The 21,066-nt window shown below is 35.9% G+C and overlaps 1 protein-coding gene and 1 non-coding gene across 3 annotated transcripts in view; one reads left to right on the forward strand and one right to left on the reverse strand.

Moving 5' to 3' along the window:
* Nucleotides 1–21,066, forward strand: part of Cfap70 (cilia and flagella associated protein 70) — a 94,536-nt gene that overhangs the window by 36,906 nt on the left and 36,564 nt on the right. For both annotated transcript variants that reach the window (XM_071611176.1, XM_027931355.2), the window contains 3 exons: nt 14,058–14,122; nt 14,444–14,625; nt 18,185–18,316. In XM_071611176.1, the coding sequence (XP_071467277.1) occupies nt 14,058–14,122; nt 14,444–14,625; nt 18,185–18,316 (379 nt within the window). The remainder of the gene's footprint in view (nt 1–14,057; nt 14,123–14,443; nt 14,626–18,184; nt 18,317–21,066) is intronic.
* LOC114089568 (U6 spliceosomal RNA) lies at nt 6,817–6,923 on the reverse strand. Its single transcript, XR_003582211.1, has one exon. It is a non-coding gene; the product is annotated as a U6 spliceosomal RNA (small nuclear RNA).

Genomic DNA, 21,066 nt, shown 5'->3' on the forward strand with positions numbered 1-21,066 from the left:
TTTACTCATCTGGTGATAACCATTTTTTAATGAATTTTTGTTTTTAATAACTCATTTTTTTATGTTTCTGATAACAGCTGATGTTCATTTAAAACATGTTTTTCTTTTTTTTGCATTACAATTTTTAATACACCTTTATACGATAACCACTTTTAATTCCTTTTGTATTTATCCTTTTGGAGTTATTTTAAAGCCTCCCATATTACTTACACACACACACACACACACACACACACACGCACGCACACACGCACACCCCACATACCTATAGGTAATTTGAGGGGTGGGTACTAGGGATGGAATCTAGGGAAACTTTACCATTAAGCTACACCCGCCAAATCTTTTAACTTTTATTTGAGACAGATTCTTCCTAAGTTACTAGGATGGCCTCAAACTTGCCATCCTCCTTCCTTAACCTCCTGAGTACTTGGGTTTACAGGCATATGCCACCTTGCCTAGACATAAATGTAATACTTAAAAATGATTTTTGCTTGTGTATTACTAGGAAGTTGTGTATTTCATCTAGGTTATCCAACTTGTTGGAAAGTATTTTATTTTTTTGCATTAGGGATTGAACCCAGGGACACTTAACCATAGAGCCACATCCCCAGCCCTTTTTAATGTATTTAATTTGAGATGGGGATCTTGCTAAGCTGCTTAGGTCTTTGCTAAATTGCTGAGGCTGGCCTTGAACTTGTGATCCTGACTGGGCCTATCAAGTCTGGAATTATAGGCATGCACCAGCACTTTCATTTCTGATTTTAGAGATTTGAATCTTCCCTCCTTTTTTTTTCTTAGTCTTGCTAAAGATTTGTCAATTTTGTTGATCTTTTCCACAAATCTGCATTTGTATTTCATTGATTTTTCCCTATTGTTTTTCTATTAGATATTTTTTCTCCAATCTGATTAATTATCTTGCTTCTACTAGCTTTTGGCATAGTTTGCACTTCTTTTTCTGCTTCCTTAAGGTGTACAGTTAGGTTGTTGATTTGAGAGTTTTCTTATTTTTCAGTGTATATATTTAAACTATAAATTTCTTTGTGAGCATCATGTTTACTGCATCTGATAAATTTTGACATATTGTAGTTTTGTTTTCATTTATCACAAGGTGTTTTTCCTTCCTTAACTTTTTTCTTTGAATTGTTGGTTGTTTGTGTGTGTTGCTTAATTTCTATGAATCTGTGAATTTTCCATTCTTCCTTCTGTTACTGATTTCTAGTTTTATTCCATTATGATCATAAAAGATACTTTGTATGGTTTCAGTTTTTTGAGATTTATTTTTTGGCTTGACATATGACCTATCCTGAATAATACTTCATGTGCACTTATAAGAGTACATATTCAGAGTGTCCTATTTATTAGGTCTAATTGGTTCATGGTGTTGTTTGAATCCTCTAATTATATTTTAACTTCCTGTCCAGTTCTATTATTAAAAGTAGAGTATTGAAGCCTATAATTATTATTGTGGAACTGTCAGTTTTCCCCTTTAATTCTGTCAATTTTTATTTTACATATTTTGGGACTCTGTTCAATGTAATTGTTATATATATTTTGTTGCTGTATTGAGCCTTTCATCAATAGATAATATCCTTCTTTGTCTCTTGCAAGCTCTTTTTTTTTTTAGATGTTGATGGACCTTTATTTTATTCATGTATTTATATGTGGTGCTGAGAATTGAACCCAGTGCCTCACACATGCTAAGCAAGCACACTACCACTGAGCAACAACCCCAGCTTACCTGTGAACTCTTGATTTCAAATCTATTTTGTATGACAATAATCTAGCTACCACCGCAATTTTGGTTATGATTTCCATGGAATATCTGATTTTATCTTTCTACTTTTGACCCACTTATGTGTTTATATCTGAAGAGAGTATCTTGAAATCATCAGATAGATCCTGTTTAAAAAAAATCTAATCTGCTGATCTCTGTCTTTTAGTGGGAAACTTTAAACCATTTATAATTAATGTGATTATTTCCGAAGAATTTACTTATGCTATTACTTATGATTTTACATGTCTTAAATTTTTTTCTTCTATTCCTTCATTACTGCCTTTTTTAATTAGTTGATTTTTTTTCAGTGTATTATTTGGGTTCCCATCTTCTGTCTTTTTCTGTATATTTTTAAAGTTGTTTTCCAATGGTTATCTTGGGAACTACAAAGTGATATCTTAAGCTTGTTAACAACATAACTTGAATAATGCCAACTTAATGTTGATACTATACACACTGCTTCTATACATCTCTACTCCTCTCCTTATATATATATTTATATAAATATATATCTTTATATATCTTTATATAAATATATATCTTTATATATAATATATATTATTATATATATTTATTATTTTTATTTTATATATATAAATATATATAATTTTTAAAAAATATAAAATAGAAGAACCTTTAATTGTGCTTCAAAATTTTAAGTGAAACAATGACTTCACAGGAAATCCACCGAGAAATGGTTTTTGAGGCCAAGCATTGTTTCCCCTTAGCTTCCTACAACAATGTATGCACATTAACAATTTCAGTTTACAATTACTGCAGTCTCATCTATAATGAGATTATACCTAGACCACCTAAACTGAAGTTCAGATATTTTTAGTTATACCCCAACTTTACTAGCTGCTAAAAGTGGTGATGGTAATTTCAGTCACTCAAATTCCTTGGCTAGTTTTGAAGATTCTTATGATTCTATTTGGGTAGGATTAACTCATAGGCATTAGCAGAAGCAGGGCTGTGCAGATCCTGTCTGGCACCACTGGGAGATAACCTGAGTTGGTTGAGCCCCTTGGAAGCAGATGATAACAATGTGGATCTTCCCATCTGCTGACCCACTTCTTCACTTTGCTTTACTTGGCAGGCTGTACGCAGCTGGGGCGAGTTTTCAAGCTTGTTAAATCTCACCCCAATCACAACTTCCATGGTAACTTCTGGCAAAGCAATTTGCAGTTAGTTACTTTGCTGAGCAGACACATGGAAGATTCCACTTGGGGTTCAGGTCCATGGTGTCTGCCACAATGTGGCTGCTAGAGGGTCCTTTTCCAGCTTCAGAAACTGAAGCAGAGACTGCACCATTTACAGAAATTTCATCACAAAAATCCTTAAGCTCAATATTTTAAGATGATGGGTTTCACAAATCCACAGCCAATACCATTCAATCATCATCCAAAGCCTGGAGGTGCTGCTCAGCGGTGCTGCACCCACTGGAGGCGCCATGCTTTCCAGACACGTGGTGGATCGCTCTCCTTTATATTTTTTATATTGTTACCATTGCAGATTACATCTTTATTATGTGTCTGTTAACATAGATTTATAATTATTATCTTATATATTTGCGTTCTAAAAAGAAGAGAGAACACCATGAAGGCAGTACTAAGAGGAAAGTTCATTACATGGAGTTCATTCCTTAAAAGAAGAATAAGTCAACAAATAAATGAGCTAACATTACATCTCAAAGCCCTAGAAAAAGAAGAACAAATCAACACCAAAAGCAAAAGACAGGAAATAATTAAAATCAGAGCTGAAATAAATGAAATTGAAACAAAAGAAACAATTGAAAAAAAATTTTTATTATTAGTTGTTCAAAACATTACAAAGCTCTTGACATATAAATTGAAAAAATTGACAAAGCAAAAAGTTGGTTCTTTGAAAAAATAAATAAAATTGACAGACCCTTAGCCATGCTAACAAAGAGAAGGAGAGAGAAAACTCAAATTACTAACATATGTGATGAAAAAGGAAATATCACAACATACACTACAGAAATACAGAAGATAATTAGAAATTATTTTTGAAAACTTGTATTCCAATAAAATAGAAAACATCAAAGGCATCAACAAATTTCTAGAGTCATATGACTTTCCCAAGTTGAATCAGGGTGATACACACAATTTAAACAGATCAATTTGAAGTGATGAAATAGAAGATGCTATCAGAAGCCTACCAACCAAGAAAAACCCAGGACTGGATGGATACACAGCCAAGTTCTACAAGACCTTTAAAGAAGAACTAATAACAATACTCTTCAATTTATTCCAGGAAATAGAAAAAGAGGGAGCACTTCCAAACTCATTGTATGAGGCCTGTATCACCCTGATTCCAAAACCAGGCAAAGACACATCAAAAAAGAAAACTTCAGACCAATATCTCTAATGAACATAGATGCAAAAATTCTTAATAAAATTCTGGCAAATAGAATACAAAAACATATCAAAAACATAGTTCACTATGAGCAAGTGGGGTTCATCCCAGAGTTGCAAGGTTGGTTCAACATACGGAAATCAATAAATGTAATTCATCACATCAATAGACTTAAAGATAAGAACCATATGATCATCTCAACAGATGCAGAAAAAGCATTCAACAAAATACAGCACCGCTTCATGTTCAAAGCACTAGAAAAAAACTAGGGATAACAGGAACATATCTCAACATCGTAATAGCTATCTATGCTAACCTCCAGGCCAACATCATTCTAAATGGAGAAAAACTGAAGGCATTCCCTCTAAAAACTGGAACAAGACAGGGATGCCCTCTCTCACCACTTCTATTTAACATAGTTTTTGAAACACTGGCCAGAGCAATTAGACTAAAGAAATTAAAGGGATTTGGATAGGAAAAGAAGAACCCAAATTAGCACTATTTACCCACAATATGATCCTATACCAACAAGACCCAAAAAATTTTACCAGAAAACTTCTGGAACTAGTAAATGAATTCAGCAAAGTAGCAGGATACAGAATCAACACCCATTAATCAAAGACACTTCTATATATCAGTGACAAATCCTCTGAAAGGGAAATGAGGAAAATACCCCATACAATAGCCTCAAATAAAATAAAATAAAATACTTGAGAATCAACTTAATGAAAGAAATACCTCTACAATGAGATCTATAGAACGCTAAAGAAAGAAATTAAAGAATACCTTAGAAGATGCAAAGATCTACTTTGTTCTTGGATAGACAAAATTAATATTGTCAAACTATTATCATACTACCAAAAGCACTATACAGATTTAATGCAATTCTGATCAAAATCCCAGTGACATTCCTCATAGAACTAGAAAAAGAAGTCATGAAATTTATCTGGGAAAATAAGAGACCCAGAATAGCTAAAGCAATCTTTAGCAAGAAGTGTGAAGCAGATGGCATCACTATCCCAGACCTTAAACTATACTACAGAACAATAGTAACAAAAACAGCATGGTATTGGCACCAAAACAGACTGGTAGACCAATGGTACAGAATAGAGGACGTAGAGACTTAACCACAAAATTACAATTATCTTATATTAGACAAAGGCACCAAAAACATACATTGGAGAAGATAGCCTCTGCAACAAACGGTGCTGGGAAAACTGGATATCCATATGCAACAAAATGAAATTAAACCCCTATCTCTCACCATGCATAAAACTCAATTCAAAGTGGATCAAAGATCTAGGAATTAAACCGGAGCTCCTGCATCTAATAGAAGAAAGAGTAGGCCCAAATCTCCATCATATTGGATTAGGGCCCTACTTCCTTAATAAGACTTCTATAGCATAAGAATTAAAATCAAGAATTAATAAAATGGGATGGATTCAAACTAAAAAAGCTTCTTCTCAGCAAACGAAACAATCAGTGAGGTGAATAGAGAGCCTACATCTTGGGAGCAAATTTTTACCACTTGCACATCAGAGAGAGCACTAATCTCTAGGGTATATAAAGAACTCAAAAAGCTAAACACCAAAAAACAAATAACCCAATTAATAAATGGGCCAAGGAGATGAACAGACACTTCTCAGAAGGTGATATACAATCAATCAACAAATATATGAAAAAATGTTCAACATCTCTAGCAATTAGAGAAATACAAATCAAATCATCTCACTCTGGTCAGAATGGCAACTATTATGAAGACAAACCACAATAAGTGTTGGCGAGGATGTGGGGAAAAGGTACACTCATACACTGCTGGTGGGAGTGCAAACTGGTGTAGCCAATATGGAAAGCAGTATGGAGATTTCTTGGAAAATTGGGAATGGAACCACCATTGGACCCAGCTATCTCTCTCCTCGGTCTGTACCCAAAGGACTTAAAACAGCATACTACAGGGACACAACCACATCAGTGCTTATAGCAGCACAATTCACAATAGCTAAACTGTGGAGCCAACCTAGATGCGCTTCAGTAGCTGAATGGATAAAGAAAATGTGGTATATATACACAATGGAATATTATTCAGCATTAAAAGAGAATAAAATCATGGCATTTGCAGGTAAATGAATGGAGTTGGAGAATGTAATGCTAAGTGAAGTTAGCCAATCCCCAAAAAACAAATACCAAATGTTTTCTCTGATTTAAGGATGCTGATTCATAATGTGGTGGGGGTGGCATGTGATGATTAGATGAACTCTAGATAGGGTGAAGGGGAAAAGGGGAGGGAAGGAAAGGGAGGGGCCATGGGAGTAGGAAAGATGGTGGGATGAGATGGACATCATTACCCTAAGTACATGTATGAAGACATGAATGGTGTATCTCTACAGCCAGAGGTATGAAAAATTGTGCTCTATATGTGTAATATGAATTATAATGAATTCTGCTGTCATATGTAACAAATGAAAAAATGTGATATATATAGGAATATTATTTAGCTATAGGAGGAATGAAATACTGATATATACTATAACACAGATGATTTTTTTTTATATTATATATATTTTTTTATTTTCTCATTTTAAAACCAATTAATTTTTTTATTCCGTTTTCAACTTTGTTGTATATTATATTCTTTTTTTTTTAATTTTTTATTGTTGGTTGTTCAAAAAAATATGGAACGCTTCACGAATTTGCGTGTCATCCTTGCGCAGGAGCCATGCTAATCTTCTCTGTATCGTTCCAATTTTAGTATATGTGCTGCCGAAGCGAGCACAACACAGATGATCTTAAAGATATTATGCTATGTAAAAAAAGTTAGACATAAAAGTCACATATTGTATGATTTCATTTATTAAAAATAAGGGAAGAGTCACAAACCAAAATTGCAATAATATTGCCTCTTGTATTTATCTTTATTAGTGTCCTTTGTTTTTTCATTTGATTTTGAGTTATTGACTATTATCCATTTATTTCAGCCTGAAGGACTCTCTTTAGAATTTCTTATCTTAGCTCTTGTTTTATCTGAGATTGTCTTACTTTCTTCTTTCTTCTTGAAGGATAGTTTGCTGAATATAGAATTCTTGGTTTGTGATTTTTTTCTGTCAGGCTTTAAGTACATCACCCCAGTGTTTTCTGCCCTCATGGTTTCTTTTGTCTTTTATTTTATTTTATTTTATTACCTCTTAAATCTTATTTTGGTAGAATCTCATTAAGTTTCCCAGGCTGTCCTCAAATTTGTGAACTTCCTTCCTCAACATCCTGAATAGTTGGGATTACAAATGTTTGCTACCACAGCTTACTGGTCTCATGGTTTCTAATGAGAAATCAGCTGTTAATATTTTTTTTAATATTTATTTTTTGGTGTAGATGGACACCGCACAATGCCTTTATTTTTTATTTGGTGTTGAGGATCGAACCTGGGTCCGCGCGTCTAGGTGAGCACTCTACCGCTGAGCCACAATCCAAGCCCAGCTGTTAATCTTATTAAGATCCTTTGTCCATGATAAGTTGCTCTGTTCTCCCTGCTTTTGTTATTTTCTCTTTGTCTTTGCTTGACAGTCTGAATATAAAGTATTATTATGTGGATCCCTTTGAGTTTATGCTGCTTGTAGTTTGTTGAGCTTCTTGGATGGGGAGATTCATGTCTTTCATCAAAGTTGGGAATTCGGGGGCATTATTTTTTGAAAATTCTGCCTCTTCCTCTTTTCTTCTTCTGTGACTTCTAGTATGTACATGTTAGTTAGCTTGAAAGTATCTCACATATCTTAAGCTCCTTGGACTTTTCTTTATTCTTTATGTTCCTTAGATTTAATTATTTCAGTTGTCATGTTTTCACATCTACTGATTCTTTCTTCTGCCTGATCAAATCTACTATGGAACCATTTTAGTGAACTTTTAAAATATCAGTTGTACTTTTCATCTCCAGATTTTTATTAGATCCTTTTTATAATTTCTGTCCCTATTGATAGTCTCATTTTCTTCATATATTTCTTTACTGGTTTCTCCTCATCTGTTATTTGTGGTTTCCTTTAATTCTTTTGAGAATATTTAAGACAGTTTGATTTAATATCCTTGTATAGTAAGTCCCATGTCCGGGCTTCTTCAGGGAGAGTTTCTGCTTATATTTTCCTTTGAAAGAGTCATATGTTTCTGTTTCTTTATTTTGTTTATGATTTTTTGATTGAAAACTGAATATTTGAATACTATGCTGTGGTGACTTTGGAATTCAAGTTTCTCCCTTCCTCTGTGTTTGCTGTTTGTTATTATTGAGTAAACTTGTGTTCAGGCAGTGTTTTGACTAAATTTTTCTTGAATGCCAGGACCTTAATACAAAACAAAACAAATATAAACCACTTTCTGCTAATCCTTGTAGATGATTCTGTGCTGAGGCATTGCTTTAATATTTAACCATGCTATTAGACTGGGGATATAGCTCAGTTGGTAGAGTGCTTGCCTCACATGCACAAGGTCCTGGGTTCCATCCCCGCCACCACAAAACAAACAAACAAACAAACTATCCTTAACCATATTTTTGCCTCAGCCATTACTTTATACTTGCACTGAGCCTATAAATTGATCAGTAGTGGAAAGCTCAGTGTTTCTCAGGTCTTTTCAGAGAATGTGTTCTGTCTGGACATGCATGTGGCTTTCTAAATTTTCTAGTAAACACAAGTACTTTTGAATGCTCTCATTTCCAAAAGGTACTCTCCAGATTTGCCTCCTAGGATTTAGGTTGTCTATTATATATCTCCACTCTAATCTTTTGCCCCAAGCACCTGCTGCTTTTTTAATAACCTGACAGTGGTTTTGAACAATGCTTTTCTACTCTAAGGAAAACACAGACCCATGCCTTACATCAGTTCTTCGGGGAGTCCCTGACAGGTTAAAATAAATACAGTAATTTGGGAATATGGTCTGTTATACTACCTCCAGAATCAGGGACCAGTATGCCACATTGGAAACCCAGGCTACCATCTTTAAGACTGTTTCTGAACTGGGGCTTTGGTGGGCAAAGGCAAGTATAAATCCACAAAGCTTCCTACCGTTTTTATGTTCCCTATTTCTTAAGTCAACATTTGCTTGATTGCTGTGAACCTTTGACAATTTTCCAATATTCTGACAGAGTTAGTTGCAGTATTCCAAGTTTTTTTTTTTTTTTTTTTTGTGTGTGTGTGTGTGTGTGTTTGGAAGGGTAGAACTTTGGAGTTTTGTATGCTGTTGTTTTTCTGACATCTAGACTTTACTTCTTGATGTTAGAAGCACTGTTCTCAAATTTAAGGATAAAAAAATGATGGATTTTATCTTGTGGATTTTTTTTCCCCCAGTACTGGGGGTGCTCTACCTCTGAGCTACATGCCCATATCCCAGCCCTTCTTATTTTTGAGACAGGGTCTCACTAAATTGCCAAAACTTGCCTGATTCTTTCTTCTGCCTGATCAAATCTACTATGGAACCCTTTTAGTGAACTTTTAAAATATCAGTTGTACTTTTCATCTCCAGATTTTTATTAGATCCTCCCACCTTTGCCCTGAATAGCCAGGATTGTAGGTGTGTGCCACCATGCCTGACATTAGACTATTATGCATATTTTTAGAACTTTTGATAAATATCTCCAGTGGCCTTCTACAAGTGATGTATGAGACTGCTGTTTCTTCATACATTCACTAATACCATAATTAAATTGTTTTTTGCTATTTTGATGGAGACAGTTTCTCCCTTTAACTTTAAGCCATATTGTAGTTATTTATTAGTAATTTGAATGTTTTCAGGGAGAATTATCTGTTTATAATGACACACATCATATTTTATACCAGAGAGTCCTTAAACCTTTTAAACTTTACATCTGGCTCCTTTCCAAAGATAAATTGAGCATATTTATCATAAATGATATATAAAAATAGTAATGATAATCTAGAAATAGAGTTAAAAACTCAAAGCCATGGGAACAAAAAAGAAGGCAGTATTAAATAGAACTTTAATGAGTAGACATTAAATCTGAGCTATCTAATAAAAAGGGAAACCCTGTAAGTTATAAAATTCTAATCACAAATGAGAAAACACACTAATTATATAGGTCCATCACACCATTGCAGAAAATAATCTAAGGATAATTCTATTTTTAGCAAAGAGAGAGCTTATTCAAGAAGAAAGTTGGATAAACACACTCTCAGAATTGGGTGCAAGAATGCAGGCAAACTCCAGTGAGATGTGCTGCCACGGCTTAAGGCTGAGTTTTTATTAGGGTACATAATTAGGTGGTATATGTATGACCCACAAGGGCTAAACTTCTTTTTTAAAACATTTTTTAGACATTGATGGGCCTTTATTTTGTTCATTTATTTATACACGGTGCTGAGAATCAAACCCAGTGCCTCACACATGCGAGGCAAGCGCTCTACCACTGAGCCACAACCCCAGCTCTGAGGGGCTAAACTTCTTTAAGGATTGGCAAATATTGAGCAAGATCATGTTTCTCCATTAGAGGGTCTGCTTTGATATGTGGGGTTAGTTTATATCGAAGTGTCTGGTGGTCAGTCATGTCATGATTAATCATGTGATTGAGCCAGACAAAGAATTTATGCATTACTGCATCTCCTATATTTCTAGAAATTTATCAGTGTCTTCAAGATTTTCTAGTTTATTGGAATATATATTTTCAAATAGTTTCTAATGATCATTTGGATTTCAGAAGTGTCTGTGGTGACATGTCCTTTTTCACCTGTAATTTTGTTGATTTGGGTCTTCTCTCTTTTGGTTAATTTGGTTAAGGGTTTATTAGTCTTATTATCTTTTCGAAGAACCAACTCTTTTTTTATTGATCCTTTGTATTTTTTAAATTCTCAGTTTCATTAATTGCAGTTCTGATCTTAATTATATCCTGTCTTAAGACCACATTTCTTCCCCCTGGTATTAATTTTCTTTCTTGCTTTTTTTTTTTTTTCTGTACCAGGGATTGAACCCTGGGGTTGATTAACTGATGAGCCACATCCTTTTTTATTAGAGACAGAGTCTTGCAGAGTTGCTTAGGGCCTCACTAAATTGCTGAGGCTGGCTTTGAACTCTTTTTTTTTTTTTTTTATTGGTTGCTCAAAACATTACAATGCTCTTGACATATCATATTTCATAAATTTGATTCAAGAGGGTTATGAATTCCCATTTTCACCACGTGTACAGATTGAGGATCACATTGGTTACACATCCACGTTTGGCTTTGAACTCTTGATCCTCCTGACTCAGCCTCCTAAGTCACTGGGATTACAGGCATGTGCCACTGCACCTGGCTTCCCTGGTATTAATTTCTAAAACAGATTTCTCCTTTGGGCCCTTACATAGGTGATATGGAGTGATAAAAGCATCCTTAATGATTTTATAGCAAATGCATAAGCAATTTTATGGCTTTTTTGTCCCATGACTTTTTATACATTTAGCATAACTATATACAATACTTTTTAAAATTATGCTTATGTCAACATATAAATATTCTTGAAATTTTTGTAAGAAATGGTTATTAGTAATCTTTTTTTTTTGCGAGGGGGGGAAGGCCATAGGGAGATAAAAGGCAGATTTCTCCTCCACGTTTACCTTACCCAAATCCCAAATGATTTTGGGGTATTGCCTTGCATGCACAAGGCCCTGGATTCATTCCTCATCACTACCAAAAAAAAAAAAAAATTGTAGTGAAAATTACACCCAATTACCCCAAATAATATAAAAGATTATTGCCTTTGGTTGCTGGCTGTATGTACCAAACTGCAGAAACTGTATCACTGTTTAAGAATATGTATAAGTTTAAAGCAGTCTTTGACATATGAAAGGAAGCTCAATGACTTTCATAATAAAAGAAATGGAAATTAAGATTACCCTGAAATGCCTTATGTTTTTAATTGCTGAAGATCTCAAAGGCTTGATAACATGCTGTTGTTGATGAGGGGGTTTGGAAACAGACCCTCTCATGCAAACTGGGGAAGTGTCAATTGGTCTAACTCCATTGGAAAGCAATTTGGTAATAGTTATTTAAATAAAAACTGATAAATCTTTTAAGCCTTTGATCTGATAGTTCACTTCCAATAATTTATTGCTATAGTTTGGATCTAGATTGTCCCTCAAAGGTCCATGTGTGAAAGACTTGGTCCCAGTTTAACTCTATTGAAAGGTTGTGTGAACTTCAAGAGGTGGGGCCTAGTGGGTGGATTCAGGTCATTAGAGTTTCAGGTCTCAAAGGGGATTGTGTGTCCCTACAGTCTTCCTCTTTATTTTCTTTGATATCTGGTATCATTAGGTGAACAGCTTTGCTGTATCATGTGCTCCTGCCATGATCTATTACCCCCCTTCTCTTAGAGACCTAAAAGATATATGAGTCTGCTTAACAATGGACTGAAGACTCTAAAACTTTGAGCTAAAATTAACCTTTTCTTTTTATAAGTTGACTATCTCAGGTATTTGTTATAATAATGGGAAGCTGACTACTATGTTTATCTTCAAATAAATGTTCTTATCAAGGTTATCAATTACTACCACATTGTTAAATATAGTGGTTAGCTGGAAACAGCATTTAACTACTCAGTCTTCCTTGATAGACTTTCTTAACCTGGTTCTTAGGACAACTATACTCTCTAGGTTGTATTCTTTCCACCCTGGCCTTCTTTATCTCTCTAGCATTTAAATGTTAGAGTATCCCAAAACTCAAAATCCTTGAACTTATTTTCTAGCTATTCTCATTTCCTTGTTTTTTTTTTTTTTTTAGCCAGTCTCATGGCTCTAAACAATCTATATGCTGATGGCTCCCAAATTTTTTATTTCAAGTCTCAACCTCTCTCCTGAATTCCAGGTTTGTACATCTAATTCTCACAAACTTTGCTATTGCTCAAATGTGCCAGGCACATTCTTACTTACAGCAAGGCCTTTTATACTTCCTGTTCTTTTGCCTGAAATATCCTTGTCCTCGATATCCACATTAATTGGTTCCTCATTTCCCTGTATCTTTAGTCAAATTTGTCATCAAGTCAATACAACATACTTAATCAGTACATAGGAGAAACACTGTTTTATTCTTTTTAGATTCTTGTAAGATCTTCTGAAAATGGAAGGCAGAAGTTTTGGCATAAGTAGTTTGATGGTGACAAAATGTGTTTTCTTAGCTTAAAATCTGCTATCATTATTGTAATCTCATGTACTTCTCTAAATTTTGATAAATAATACACTTTTTATTCTAGATGGAGAGGAAAGAAAAGATTTTACCTGCCCGTATCACTGAGATTTCTAAATCTTTGTGCTTTCAGAGACTTATACTGAGTATCCCTAAAATCATGACCCATTGCAATCTAACCCTCAGTCAAGCAGCTATTTGCACACAATAGCAATTTTTTTTTAGAGTGTAAGGGAAAATACAGGATGCAAATAGCCAAAAGTACCAGTTAGACACTCTGAGTAGCTGTTTTCTTCCTGTCTAGTCCATAGACCAGTTACTATACTGGGGTTCACATATAGATTTTTACATGAGAGAGAAGCACATTGTTCAAATGTAGTAGGGAAAAAGTCCTTAGATCTCCTCTACCCCAAGTCTCTGGAGGTGAGATATAAGATAACATAAACCTGCAGATAATAAATTTTTTTAAACTTTAATAATACATTTTATTTAAAGTAAAAATAGCTTTTTAACATTTAGTTAAGGTAAAGATTACTAATGAGATCTGATGTTCCTTTTATTGTAAAAAGTCAAGATAATAAATGTTTTTTTAAATATTTATTTTTTAGATGTAGTTGGACTAATACCTTTATTTTACTTACTTTTATGTGGTGCTGAGAATCAAACCCAGGGGTCTCACATGTGCTATGCCAGCACTCTACCGCTGAGCAATAACACCTGCCCCTATATAATAAATTTTTATATTTTATTTTCCTCATACAGGGTTAAGGAAATGATTCCTCCAAGGCCTCCCCTTATCCGTTGGACAGGAGGTGCTCAGAAGGCAAGTGCAAAAACTGACATGAAAGCATAAGGTGTTGACTGCATACATTTAAAATGGCGTGGACTCTTCAATGTGTCTTCCAGAAGGAGTGAAAACCTGTTTGAAGTATCACATATTTTCATTTCTGGTTCCATTTGTGATCAGTGGTAGCCAGTGAGTGGTATACTGTTTAACCCTTGGATAGTGGTCTCTGAGTTAGGAAGAAAAGGGTAGTTTATATTTATAGTGTTACTGAACATAAATCCTAATCCAGTTTTAGATTTTCAATCCATGGTCTTGACCTCTTTAGGCCACTTTACCAGACATTTTGCATTTTTCTAGGCAGTGAGTGATTACCACACTCAGATCAAGAACATTTCTAAAGCCATTCTCGATGAATACTACAGAATGTTTGGAAAACAGGTTGGGAATAACATAGACAGTGAAACCTTAGAGGAGCAGAAGTGCCAGCTCAATTATGAATTTAACTCCTCTGGAAAATACTTTGCTTTCAAAGAACAACTCAAGGTAAAGCATTCACTTATTTAATTTGTCTGTGGGATATTATGGAGCACCTTCTCTATGTACTTAACATTTTTTGACTCTGATTATGTTCAGCTAACTTCTCTGTGATAGAATATCAGTAGAAGCTCTACTTCTGCAGAGTCTTGGAATGGTTTAGTGTCCATTCTGAGTAGGAGTTTTTGTTTTTGTTGTTGTTTTGGTATCAGGGATTGAATGCAGGGGCGCTAAACCACTGAACCACATTCCCCAACCCCCCCGTTTTTTTAGAGAGAGAATTTTTTAATATTTATTTTTTAGCTTTCGGCGGACACAACATCTTAGTTTGTATGTGGTGCTGAGGATCGAACCCAGGCCGCACACATGCCAGGCGAGCGCACTACTGCTTGAGCCACATCCCCAGCCCCCAAATCCCCCCCCCCCTTTTTTTTTGTATTTAGAGACAGGGTCTCACTAAGTTGCTTAGGGCCTCACTAAATTGCTGAGGCTGGCTTTGAACTCACAATCCTCCTGCCTCAGCTTCCCAAGCTGTTGGGATTACAGGTATGTGGGTACCACTCCCAGCTGTTAAACCACTATGCAAAGAAAAGACTATCAGCTCCAATTGAAATCAAATTAAAGCAAGCTTGTAATTCCTACCAGTCGGGGGTGTCTCTCCCGAAAACCACGGCAACAGAAGACAGCCCCGCAGCTCTCCAGGAGCACAGCTTTATAGCACAGAAAGTTACAAAAGAGGTCAGGTGTCTTGAGAACTTACAGATAACAGAATTTTGACAAGTATAACACAAAGGCATATAGTAAATTAATGGTCCAGCACTTAGGGAGTAAATTAGATCTCAACATGGAATTTATGAGGCTTCATTAGAGTTTCAGAGAGGGTCCTTATCTGGCCAGGGAAAGCCATAATTTATGTGGCTCCACTAAAGTTTCAGAGAGGGTGGTTATCTGGTCAGGGAAAGCCAGACATGGGTGAGTTCAAGGCTCAGGCAGGCATTCCAAGCAAGTTTAGAAATCATAATAATTTATAGTAAAGCCGAAATTAACTTTTCATGCCTTTGTGGCGAGATGGCTCCCAATCTTAAGAGGGAATTAGGCTGGGTTTATCACCAGTATGAGTATTGAAGAAATGAATTCTTCACTTGATGCTAGGCTAGATTTTGGACCTAATTTCATGTTGCTCTAGGAGGCAGAAAATGTTACTGACTCTGTGAAGAATTCTGTCTCCCATTCAAATCTCTCCCTGGCCCATGGAATCACTTAAGATTTGAGAAATAGTTGCTATGGTACATGCCCATAATCCCAGCAGCTGAGTAGGCTGAGGTAGGAGGATTGCAAATTCAAGGCTAGCCTCAGCAATTTACTGAGTCCCTGTATCAAAATACAACATAAAAAAGGAATAGGGATGTAGCTCAGTAGTAGAGGGCCTCTGGCTTCAATCCCCAGTAAGAAGAAAAAAAAAATCTTGACTAATAATGTTTAACATTTATTAAATGTTTTCTGTATGCCAAGCAAATTTTAATCCTTACAATAACCCTGTGAGGTAGGTACTCCCCATTGCTCCCTTTTATGGGTGGGAAAATATAATATTAATTGGTTAAGTAATTTGCCCGAAATCACAGAGAGTAAAGGTCAAAGACAGGATTCAAATTCAGGCACTTTGGCTCTAACTGCTATGTTACACTAGCTCTGTGAACATTTGCAATGTGTCCTTTTCTGTAGTAAATTGATACAAAGAGAGCACGTGGAAATGATAAAGTAGATGCTCATGGAGGCAAGAGGATATTCTCAGTAGGTGGTATAATCACTTCTTGGTTTGATTCTGGTTTTGCCTTTTCAGGCTGAGTGACCTTCAGGACATAACTTTACCTTTCTGTGCCTCAATTTCTTCATTAACAGTGAGGGACAATATTCATATTATCACATGGGCTCATTATGAGAATTAAATAATATGATGCATGGAAGGTGCTTCCTATAAAACCTGGCAATGATGTTAGGTTAGGGAGAGAAAAAAGCAGCTGTGTGGCCATAGCAACATGCTATGTTTATACATTAGTCCCCCATTATTGGGGGTTATGTTTTGCCATATCACATGACTAAGTCATTCAGGGTCACTCCAGGTGAATTTGGGTATGATGTGAAATAACCACACCAAGACAGAGAAAATATCTTTTTCTTGGGATTCTTCAGCGAGTGGCTCCTCTGCTCCAACTCCCACAAGGGAGGCCGAAAAAAGAGGAGGAGGAGTTCTGAAGCCCCTTTTTACTGAGGGGAAGATACTCAAGAAAGTTCTACCCCAATGAGAGAGGGTCAGGTATCAGGGGGTTGAGTCTAGCTTCCTGATGTCTTGTGGTCGCAGATTGACTGACATCTTGGAAGGCCACACCTATCCCAGGTGCTGTGTGGGGATCATAGGCAGAGCAAGCGAAAAGGACACATATCTCGCCAGCCCAATGAGAGGCAATGTCAGTCCAGTCTGCTCATGTGCTCACACTCATTGTTCACACACACACCGCCCATGAGTGGCTCGCCACAATGTTTCAAGACCCCCAGTAGATCCTTGAAACTGTGGATAGTACTGAACCCTGTATGTACTATGTTTTTTTTTTTTTTTTTCTATAACATAAATACCTATGGTGACTCTCACCTTTTCACATAAAGGAAGAACTTTATGGCTTTTTTTTTTTTTTTAACATCACTCCTCTATGCTTTAGTGCCATTATTAAGTAAAATAAAGGTTGTTGAACATAAGCACTGCCGTACCACAAATGTCAGTCTTATAGCAAGATGACTACTTGGTGTCTGATGGGCTGGTAATGTATAGCATGGAAACAAAAGCACAATTGAACAAAAGGATGATTCACATCCATGGCAGGATGGAGTAGGGCCGTACAGGATGGAGCAGGGGCCGTTCAGGATTTCATTATGCTACTCAGAATGATACATAACTTAAAACTCATGAATTATTTATTTCTGAAATTTTCCATGTAATATTTTCAGACCACAGTTGACCATGGGGAGCTCAAACTATGTATAAGGGGAAACTACTGTATTTATGTAGCACTTTAAGTTTTTACTTCTGTTTTCTGTCTTTGGTTTTTAGTCATCTCCTATAGATAAGATGACTGAATACTAGAACTACATGTCCACTTAACAAATGAGGAAACTTAGGTTCCAAAATGTGAAATAATTTATGAGATTGTACATGTAAGCATTATAACCAGATTTCTGTTCTCTGGACTCAAACCAGGTCTTTCTCCCTTTCTGCCTTGAATCATATGGCCACTATGAGAGAGTTAACACATAGCCACATGCTAAGGTTTTCTTCAGGTACATAACTCTCTTCACATGGTATGAGTCCTGCATTGCCCCAATTGGTAACGATGGTGATGTCAAAGAAAGAAGTTCTACAGAGGAATACCAGAGAGCTGATAGTCTAGTGTCACCTAGGGAGAAAACAACCACCATCTGAAGTTCTGATGAACCTTAGATGAGAAGTCCTAGAGAGATGTGCTATCAGCACAGTGCTGGTCTGTGTTATATGAAAGGCATTGTGTATATCTTGCAGCATGCAGTGGTGAAGATTGTGAGAGAGAAATATTTGAGGACAACGTCATTTGAAAGCCAGGAGGAACTGCAGACATTTATCAGTGAGCTTTACGTATTCTTGGTAGATCAGATGCATGTGGCCCTAAATGAGGTAAGTGTCAACACTGACAGCTCTTCTTTTCTGTGTAGAATATCAAGATCTCCTTTGAAATATTCCCACTTTGCTTCTTTTCTTCCTTATTCAACAAATATTTATTAAGGTGGCTACTCTGTGCTAGGCACTGAAAACAAAAGATGAATAAGAAACTGCCTAAAATATAAAGCTAATTTTGGGGAGAACAAGGGATATACTTTTACAGTTTCCTAGAAAAATAAACTTTATGACTTTTTAAAATGTAATGGAATCATCAAAAATAGACAAATTAGGCTATGGAAATTGTGAAACAAGATTATCATTCTATTTGTTTTGTGACTGTTCACAATTCTTACAATAAAAACAAAGGAAAACTGAGTTTTCAGATATTTTACCAAATTGCAATACATTTCAAATATGCTTTTCCCCAAGGCAGGTAATCTACTTTCCAGTCCATTTGTCTGTTTGCATATTTATTTGTACACCTATCTTGCTTCTTGCCTTCATCTGTTCATTTTTTGTATGCATTTGAAATCAAAGTTGTTTTGTGCTCATGTTAGTCTCTTACTAGCTGTGCCTCCTCTTTCTATTTGTTCCTCTCTGTTGTTATTCTTCCCTATTACTATCACTTTTTTCTTTGATGTGGTTCAGCCTTCTTGGAAGATGTAGGACAAGAGTGTTCAATATTGTAGAATTAAAAGAACAGTCCTTAATTCTTGGGAATGGATGATGTGGATGATTTGAATTGGAAAGCAGTTGAGAGTTGAATATGGAAATTGCTGTTGCCTTCTGAACCAAAAGAACTCTCACCTAGTGGAGGAGTCAGGCACAAAATACAGTAACTGTAAAAGGAGGTAAATGCTGTGATAGTGTTCATTGGAGAGCAGATTAGGATGAACAAGTGAATTCACAGAGGAGCTATAGCTTGAGCTGGGCCTTCAAAGCTGAAAAGAAATTCTCTAGATGCATGTCTCAGAGCATTGAATCACAGGAATCCCACAAAGGCTTAGGAGCTGCAAAGAATCTGGTATATACAGAGTTCAAGAGCAGAGGTTGAAGTGGTTAAGAGATAGGGAAGAAGATGAAGCTAAGGATCTGTTCCTGTTGGGAAATTTGGGAGAGTGAAGGCATGCCTTGTATTCCATACAGAGAACTTGTGACTTTTTTCTCATTAGCCAGTTGGGAGCAATAAATTAAACTACTTTATGATCAGTTTACATTTTATAAAAACCATTCAGTTTTTATACAGGGTTAGAGCAGTTATAGAGGGTGGGTTCAAGGTGGCAAAACTGGTGATGTTAGATGACTGTTGCAAAATAAAGAGGAAGAGGAGTAAAAAATACTTAAGTTTAAGGCTCATTGACTGGGTACTGATGTTAACATTAACCAGTATAAATAATATAACATGAATAAATTTGGTGAAATGCAGATGATGTTGAATTAATTTTAAACGTTGGCTCCTGTGGGGTTTTGCTAAAGAAGAGATCTGAACTAGATGAGATTTAGGGAGTGATGATATATGGATGCTACTGTCATTGATGAGGCTGCCTGAGAAAAATAGGAGGAAAGAGTGCAAACTAGTTATAGAATCCTAGGAAACACAAACATTTAAGGGATGGCTGAGTGAAAGAATTGATGAAGGAGACAAGTGGAATTGTTAAGGAAGCAAAAGAGCCAGAAGACAGTGGAGTTCTTGAGCCAAGGGAAAGAATTTTAAGAACAAGTGGTCAACATTGTCAAATACTCCTAGGAATTCAAGGAAAACAAAACCCAAGAAGTTTTCATTGGGTTTGGTAATAAGGAGGTTATTGTTAACTTTTACATAGCAACTTCATTGTGCTAATGAGAAGGATTAAAATTATAGTGCATTGAAGAGTAAATGTGTGACTAGGAAATAGATTAATATAAAATCAGGAAGTTGATAATGAAAGAAAATATGGAAAAGTAAAAGCTAGAAATTATAGGAATTTTCTTTTTAGGATGGAAAAACCTCGAGTACATCTATCTATAAGTTTAGGAAATGGAGTCAGCACAGTGGGAGAAGTTGAAAACTGTGGAAGGAGAGGAGATAAATAATGATAAGCCCAGGTTATACAACTGGAAAGGACCAAGGATTAGCCTTAAAACAGAAGGGACTCAATGCCTCTTCCTCTGAGACCAAAAGGAGAGAGGGAAAAATAGATGCAGAAGTTGCTGGTCGAGGTGGTGCTTGCCTGTAATACCAGTGGCTCAGGAGACTGAGGTAGGAGGATTGTGAGTTCAAAGTCAGCCTCAACAATTTAGTGAGCCCCAAGTAACTCAGTGAGACCCTGTCTCTAAAAACAATACAAAAAAGGGCTGGGGATGTGGCTCAGTGGTTCAATGCCACTAGATTCAATTCCCAGTACCCAAAACAAAAGATTGATGCAGAAATAAACAACTTAGGTGTGGGATTAAAAATTGAGGGTTTCTTGCCTAATTATTTCTATTATCTCACCTCGTGAGATAAGGTCTTTATTGAAAGTAAAGGCAATGCAGGTTGAATGAACAAGTTGAAGAGAAAATTTTGTTGTTAAACAAGGACGAATATAGAAATTACTGAGAGTATTAAAGATTTTCGCTAAGACTGAATGCCACAAGAGTCTGGGAGGCTCAGGTATCTCTGTAGCTATTATGTTTCTCTTTCTTTCTTTTTTTAAATGTTGTAGATGGACACAATACCTTTATTTACTTTATTTATTATTTTATATGGTGCTAAAGATTGAACCCAGTACCCCATACATTTGAGG

The sequence above is a fragment of the Marmota flaviventris genome, chromosome 4 (assembly GCF_047511675.1).
Source record: "Marmota flaviventris isolate mMarFla1 chromosome 4, mMarFla1.hap1, whole genome shotgun sequence".
Lineage (NCBI taxonomy): Eukaryota > Metazoa > Chordata > Mammalia > Rodentia > Sciuridae > Marmota > Marmota flaviventris.